At 36.6% G+C, this 8,636-nt stretch overlaps 1 protein-coding gene across 1 annotated transcript; it reads right to left on the minus strand.

The window, feature by feature from the left end:
* Window positions 1–4,160: 4,160 nt before the first annotated feature.
* Window positions 4,161–8,350, minus strand: LOC131952600 (fibrinogen-like protein A). Its single transcript, XM_059315345.1, has 4 exons — window positions 7,823–8,350; window positions 7,006–7,155; window positions 4,845–4,964; window positions 4,161–4,587 (listed from the first exon to the last, which is right to left on the minus strand). Exons 1-4 carry the CDS (start codon window positions 8,345–8,347, stop codon window positions 4,213–4,215), a joined length of 1,170 nt encoding a protein of 389 aa, XP_059171328.1. The 5' UTR covers window positions 8,348–8,350; the 3' UTR covers window positions 4,161–4,212.
* Between the last annotated feature and the right edge of the window lie 286 nt (window positions 8,351–8,636).

Here is an 8,636-nt window from a genome sequence, read left to right on the forward strand (position 1 = left end):
TGTGTTGGACTAGATTTAGAGAGTCCGTGCTTCTCACTTGGAAAACTGAAAGGGGCCAGCTCGTGTGTTGGAAAACCTCTGATTTATTCGTGTACCAGATGAAAATTAAAAAAAAAAAATTAGAGCGACCCTTGTTTTCCATATATATATATATATATATATATATATATATATATATATATATATATATATATATATATATATATATATATATATATATATATATAGGGGCCCAAAAAAAAATTCTGCGGGGGGGCCTTTTTATTTCTAGTTCCTCCACTGCGTCCCGTCCCCTCTCTTTTCTTCTACAATATCCGTCCCCTGCCCCCTGTCTTTTCCCTACAGCCACGAAACTGTCGTACAGATTATTTACTCGACATGATAGCTGGTGTCCTTATTTGAACTCTGACCTTGGTATTCTGGGGAAAAACTCTATCGTAGAAACAGCTATCGTAGAATTGTAAGGAGCGGGGTGGGATAGGTCGCATATGTCACAGATTTCAATTCGTAATTGTACACGAACATGAAATATTGTGCACTATATCAGTTCGAACATGTTTTAAATGCGGACAAAATGTCAAAATTCTTTCTAACCAGTTGTCATATGAATCCACTGAATTAATTAGACAAAATGTCGAAAGTCTCAAAAACTAGTTGACAGTGAACCCAGTGGCTGAAACATTCAAAATGTCGAAAATTTCTAAAACCACTTTGCTCAGACAAAATGTCGCAAGCTAATGGGATAAAAACTAAAAAATGAGATGTATCATACATGTAAAACCAAAACTAAGGTCACAGAGTTGTAAATGTTGTATAACGTTATCTGAAGTGGGATGAATCATGAATGTAATTGATAAACATTGCACCTTACTGTCTCATATTAGCCCATTACCACTTCTGTACTCGCATGGGTACACTTGTTTGAGGCGTGATGTTATATTTTCTATAATGACTAGGCATGCTGCCCAGCTTCGCTTAGGCTTTCGAAAACATTGAGAATTTGAATGCTTAATTAATTCGCCCATATAAGGCGCCGGTCAGTCGAGGTCAGTTTTGCCCCCCTCATCGTAGACTTTTCGGCCAACCGGCCCCCGTGTTCTGTCGCCCCAATGCAAGATCCTGCCAAATTTGAAGCGCCTGCGGCGCCAGGAAGTGCCCTATCAGGCACCCGACAACTTAGCTTTATAGATCATCTAGATCTAGATCTAGAATCTCTAGATCTATATGATCTAGAATCTCTAGATCTAGATGATCTAGAATATCTAGATCTAGATCAATATCTAGATCTAGAATCTCTAGATCTAGAATCCAAATAGATAAAATAATTTTTTTAAGTTTAGGCCGAGAAAATCGTATTGTATACATTTCATAGCGTACATAGCTCTAAATCACGGGTTCCCAACCTGGGGGTCGCGACCCCCCTGGGGGTCGCGAAGGGTTCTCTGGGGGGTCGCCAACTGGTATACTAAACCTTAGTAATTTGAAACAAAACATAAATATTTAGAAGAATTTTTGAAATTCAGCTTTACTAACATCACTGGAAAGGGAATAGAGAAGAAGCAAAGCGTAGTGTACAAAGTTGTTTTCAGTCACGAGTTTATGAAATCTTCAAAACTAAAACGTCATTTGAGACGAGTCATTCGAAACACACTAAAACAGATATGGAGTTCTTTCGTCGGTATGAAGGTAGTTGCAAACGTCAGAGACTTGATCGAACAGGAAGTTTTCACCAAGGAAACACAGCATTAGTGTAATCATCACATGAAGTCGCGACAGAAAATGCCAAGCAAAAACAAACACAATAGGAGAAAATCTCATCAAACGCTGCATGTTGAAGATGGTGAAGTTAATTCTTACATGCCGTAGATGTTAAATAACACATTTTTATTGAAATTAAGCTTTCACCATTGTTTGCTTTTCAAGTTGATAAATTAACAGACGTGAGTTCGTGTTCGCAGTTGCTGGTCTTTGTCTTTATTCATTCAGATGATAGCAATTTTAAATTGGATGATTAAAATGGGTTAAAACGGCTGTGAGGGTTTGTACGGATGGTGCACCATCTATGTTTAGGTCAAAATCGGGCTTTCAGAAAGCAGAAAAGATTTAGCTCCCTAACCACTCCCCTCACCAATCGCCATCAAGACTCCATTGCTGGTATAAGTGGTAAATTATATACAATCCTGAGCCTTCAAAGAGCTGAGCAAAGACCTGAATAAAGATCACGAGGTTCTGCTCTACTACACTACAGTGTGCTGGCTGTCAAACGAATTGTTGTGAATCGTGTTTTTGAATTGAAATCCGAAATCAAATTGTTCTTAGAAATGCAAAGGAAACAAGACCTTTTGATATACTTAAAACGACATAGAGTGGTTGGAGATAGTATCATACCTAGCAGATGTGTTCGAACATCAACATAAGCATAACCTGAAGCTTCAGGGAAAATGAACGAATATTATCACTTTCCATGATAATCTAGGGGCATTTTTATCAAAGCTGCAAAATTGGCGAAGAAAATAAATCTTGGAAATATTGTAAATTTGAGAAACTCTGCAGTGTGGTAGATGAATCTAATTATGAGATAATTAAAATTTTGAAAGAAGAAATTGCTGGGCATCTTGAGTCAAGTGAAAACAAACTACAGCGCTATTTCTCTGAGCTGAAAAAAAAAGAATCTGCATTGACGCATTATCCATTCTCTTCTTCCCTCGATGTTGCCAGCATTCACGATGAATTACAAGATGAATTCTTTGAATTGTAGAATGATTCCGCGTAAGATAAAAAACTGCACACTCAATTTTGGTGTAGTATTCACCTTTCATACCCAAACGTAAAATTATTTGACTTTTCGAGCATAGATTTTCAACACTATTTTTCGATTAAAACAAAATTGAGATAATGATAATGACATAGGTTGGCGTTAATAAAAAAAAATACTTAAAAAAAAATTAACCGCGAATATTCAGTGAATAGTATGCAATTTTACCCATGGTATTAAAACAGTTAACATGGGTAGTTCATATTGAAAGTCTACAAGAAAATGTTATTTTAGTGCTTATTAATTTACATACTCATTTCGGCTTTTTAATTCTATGGGGGTCGCGGGTCACTTAATTTTTATAAAAGGGGGTCGCCACTCGAAAAAGGTTGGGAACCACTGCTCTAAATCATATTTGAATGAAATAGTTCATTTCTTTTTATTCTAAACTCGGAAGATGACGTCATCAGTTTCGTGCTCTTTTTTTAGTGTAAACAATAAGCGACGTCATTGTTAAATGCGTTCTTGTCCCAAGTTTAAGCAAGTTTCCGGTTGCATAAATAATACTGTTTCTCTACATTCGAATACGCCTTTATTTTTTATTTTTCTTCTTTAAATAAAATTGTGGTTATACATTTAAAACATCTAACATATTATTTTCAACAAAAGTCCATATAAAGGTATCCATATATCGCTGCCGATTCTGACGTGATGTCCGGCGAAAATATTTTGCGGACAGACATAGAGAGAGAGAGAGAAGAACGCACATGGCCTTTTATATATTAGGATTATCCTGAAAGTAATTACCCATTTCAGCAATAGATTGCACTAGTTGTCTACATAAAATTCAAAATGGCGACAGTGCAATGAGAACTGTCATTATTGTTAGTTCGTTTTTCCTGCTCGCAAGCATGTGTATACAGGTAAGATATATGTATTTTTTTAAATAATACCTAATAAATGTTTTGGACTATTTTTTATCCAAATATACAATACGACCATAGTAAAACATGTGGTGTTATTGTTTTTACAGCCTGTTTATATTACAATGCAGTAGGCTGCATTTTATAGCACTGTACTCAAGTGATATGCCGAGGTCACAGAAACAAGTGAGCTCTACTTCACTTGCCCCATAGACCGTCAGGTTTGAAAGGGAAACTTTACTTTACTTTTACTCAAGTGAGTACAATGGGCAGTACTAAAAATATTAATATTAAATCGTGTCACCCGGTGCGGCCCGCTCCCCCGTCCCGCCCTCGCAACGCCTCTGAATAGTTTAGCATGTAAGTTTCCTTAATATATCAGAAGAACATCTCAGGGCCGCATGAGCTAACTAAATATAAACTGCATAATATTAATTTTAAAAAAACACAAACAAAAGAACGACATATTAGTAGGATCAAAATTTACTGAACAATCAATCAGAATAGACAAGACCAACTTTTCTCTCAGTCTGGTTAGATAAGACGAACTTTCATCTCAACAAATTCCAGAGAGTTATATCGACCTGTAATGTTATACCATCCCATTTCTTTTCCGAATTCTTTGCTCGCCCAAACGCCATTGACATTAACTTCACCACAGGCGTTCCACCAAAAGCCACCAAGATTATATAATGCGCAATTTAAATTACTAAACAAATCATTATCTCGGTCCTTAGTCGAAAAATTCATGGCGCTGTTTAGAAAGAAGTCATCTTTAACATTCCCACCAGTGCATAACGAATATCTCATCTTGTACAGCGCTGCTTCATTTTCTACCTTAAAACCGCTGTACACCGAGTAGTAATCTTTGCCTTTATACTTCATGTCAAATCTTAGTTCATTGTAACCCTTTTTAGAGAAAAGAATTAAAACAAGGAATTAAGAATGCAGAGGAAAAGGCAAATATTATACGTTATTATCCTTGCGTTATAGTTATCGTTAGACATTTAGCTAAGATTTTTAAAAATATAAAGCAAATTATAGATAATTGAATCTAATTCATGATTTCAGTCTTTACCAAAACATAACTACGCTTTTGAATTTATTTTCTTAAATATTATTGTTTTTTCTAATAAGTTATTGAAACTGATATCTGCGTAACGAACCTTCATAGTCAGCTGTGAAATCAAGTCGTTCCCAAGCCAAAAGTCGCCAGATATTGAGCCGAATCCCTCTTTATATTCGTTCCACGTTCTGTTGAAATCAACGCCACCGCTTATACGTCTCTGAAATTAATTTATGTCAGATTTTCTACGCTTTATTGTAAATGTCTTGATTAGAAATATTTAGTTTTAAAGTAAGCTTTTCATTACAGTTATTTATGTAGTAACGTATTATTATATATTTAAAGAAAATCATTTATTTTCTCCTTATAGTGCAGAATTATATAAAAACTTGTTATTAAAACGTTTTTTAAAAGCTTCTATTTTTCTTGCTTCCTAACTATGTCGTCAGTCTGTCTGTCGCCAAAGATCGAAACGTGCACTTCTAACCAACCGATTTCTCAGAAATTCGGCACGTGAGTCAATACTTAAAGACAATGCAATATGACATCACATTGGGCTTAATTAGATGCCTAATTAATTGTTTATAAATTAATTAAAATTGTTTGAAATTAGTAGGTATTCCTATACTACTATTCCGCACTCAGAGTTTCTTCCAGGCATCTCTTCGGGGGGGGGGGGGGGCAATGCCCCCCTGGAGAAAGTCTACACCCCCTCCCGAACGCAATGGAATTTATATAGAAAATATATACTTTTAAAAGTGTCCGCCCCCCCCCCCCCTGGAAAATTTTGTCCGATCCCCCCGAAAATTTCAAGTGCCCCCCGGAGAAAAAAGTCTGGGAGAAACACTGTCCACACTATTGTGCAATACTATGCATTAATAACAAGCTTTTTTGTAATAAAGAAGATTCTGAACAAAATGCCTTTTTGATGTCGACCTTTTTTGTTTTGTCAGCCTTTCGGATGTCGGCATTTTTTCCGGATTTCCATCAGAGCAGGGTGGACTCAGGGACGTTCCACTGATTGGAACACGGATTCGAACTCGAGACTCTAGTTAGCAGTTTGGCTCTCTACCGCTGGGTCACGCCATCCCATATGAGTTATATATTATTGTATAAAGTTTTGAAATTGAAAACCGTTCGGAAAAGTTTACTTTTGTATTTCTCGTGTGTCACTATTAGACTTATTGAAGTATTTAATACCATTGAACATACTATTATAGTATTGCTGTTCACTATGCACATGATATCAGAATTAAAGCAAATGAGAATAATAACATTGATCACAAATGGAAATACTTTCACCTGTCGTCAAATAAAGGAAGCGCAAGCTACAAATAGCAAACAATTAGACTTAGCATTGTGCTATTGTCATGCCCCAATAATATTCCCTTAAAAAGATTCCCCATATCAGTTTTTACCAATTCCCACCGGAGTTTTTAGGGACATTGCTGGTGCTAGATTGGGTACTGTTCTGATTGTGAGGTGCCTACTTGTATGTGAGGCATAGGACCTTGTACAGACCCCCGGAAACGGATTCCGGTGCTAGAAAAGGTTTAAATTTTTGTCTAAGCATAAAACTTCCCATAAGTATTTTCATCCACAAAGTTTCATCACGTTCAAATGACTAGTGTAGTAATACAAAAAGGACATAGGCCTATATACAAACTCACACAGATAATCCATAATCTATCGCACTCTTTAAAGCAAAAGTATGCGACATGGAGTTCACGGGAGAGTCCGGGGCGCTTAATTGCCCCCCCCCCTCCTCTCCCCCTTACCGGGACGCCGGGATACGTGTCTTTAGACTATAGCCTTTTTAAAAAAAACGAACGTAGGCGCCATATTGCTCACATGGGTCACGCAATAGGCGGGGTACCGGCGTCTACGTCTGCTGCAGTTTTACCGCTGAATATAGTTGTACCCCTTCCTCGCTATGCAGGACGCCCAATAAACGGATACCAATAGATTTAAAAAGTGAATGTAATAACAATAAAAAAATTAAAATATTTTTAAAAATATAACAAGCTATAAAATTTTACTTATATTTAAAAACTCAAAGCTGTTTTGTAACCATCGTTTACATTCATTTTCATATTTTTATATTGAATCTTAGCCGTTAAAAAAACCGTTAAGATTATTCTAAACATCAAATGAAAGGATGAGTAAGGTATAAAAGACACATACACACACATACACACACAAACGCATAATTACATTTATATAGAAGAGAGAGATAGATAGATAGATAACAGCAGGAAAACCTGAATGACAACCCATCCTCCACCGTCAGTAACCGTATCACACCAGGTCTGTTCCACGTCTTTCACAATGAGGACAGCTACATATTTCGTAGCAGCTTGTTGATTTCTTTTACACATCTCCAGCGTGAGAAATTTTGGCGATAAGAACATCTAAATACAAAATAGGCAAGTGGTAAATGATAGTCTAAATGTCACAAATGTAAAACATATCTAAGCAAACTATAGTATATTTAGTTTAAAATATCAGCTTTACATTACATAAGATACTTCGCGTGAATCATGCAAAGCTAACAATATTTATCTTCCTTGTAGAATACCTTGATAAAATACACATTGCTACCGTGTTCTGTTTACAAGTCGACAACTCGTACACATTATTTCAAAATATTATATTATTTCAAAATGTTATAAATAAATAAAATCAGAAAGTCCTTATCGACAAATCAACGGCTTTCCCTGCTAATAATAGATTGCGTTGCTAAATCTACATGCTAAAACACAAATAAATCGCTACACAACTAAGTATATAAACTAATGTCTAGCTTTGTTCTTTTTTCGAACTTGTCCATGGGGCAAGTGAAGTAGAGTTTACCTGTTTCTATGACCTCGGCAAATGAAGGGGCAGTGTGGTGAGCACTATGCACAGCCGACTTTACTTTCCCTGGGGGGACTCAGGGACGATCTATTCACTTCAACCCGAATTCTAAATCGAGACTTTAGTGTTAGCAGTCTACCGCTCTACCACAGTCTGTAACATCTAACTAAATGTGTTTAATGATATTTTACAAATGATTATACTTGAACGTATCATAATTACCTTCATCACGGATATCATTGTAGCCTTTAGATTATCTTGAAAATTGTTTTGTAGCTCTTGTAACTTGTTTTGCATGACTAGCACCTGGCCTTGTAGCTCTTGAAACTTGTTTTGACAGACTTGATCATTACTTTGTAGTGCCTGAAGCTTGTTTTGACAGACTTGTTCATTACTTTGTAGCACCTGAAGCTTATTTTGACACATTTGCTCATTACCTTGTAGTACCTGAAGCTTGTTTTGACAGACTTGCTCATTACCTTGTAGTACCTGAAGCTTGTTTTGATATAGTTTCTCATTACCTTGTAGTACCTGAAGCTGGTTTTGACAGACTTGCTCATTACCTTGTTGCAACTGAAGCTTGAAATCAATTACTTTTAGGTTCTCATTCATGCAAAGAACGTCGGCTGCAAGGTTATTAACCTTCGACTCAATACTTCCCACCAACGTTTCTAGAGACTGACAAACTTGTGACTCACAACTAGATGATTGGCTTACAGCCCTGCTATCGCGTGATACCGTTGTCATGTCAGTTTGTACGATCTCTCCTGCATTAGAATTGGATAAACTTATAAAAACTACTTACACATTCTTTGGTTCATAAGAGATATAAGCCCATAGGCGTCGCGAGGCGGGGGCGGGGGGTGTGGACCGCACCTGGTGACACCATTTAGGGGGTGACACCAAGACAAAAAAAATTGCAAGATATATAGAATTAATATGTTTTTTGCCAGTTCAATGTGTGGTTAATTAGAGTTAAAAAATATTTAAGGACATAACGACCATTGCGACTTGGAGGGGTGGGAGAGAGATACAA

Source organism: Physella acuta, unplaced genomic scaffold (genome assembly GCF_028476545.2).
Source record: "Physella acuta isolate Inbredline_101_S28 unplaced genomic scaffold, ASM2847654v3 ptg000878l, whole genome shotgun sequence".
In the NCBI taxonomy this organism is placed as follows: Eukaryota; Metazoa; Mollusca; class Gastropoda; family Physidae; genus Physella; species Physella acuta.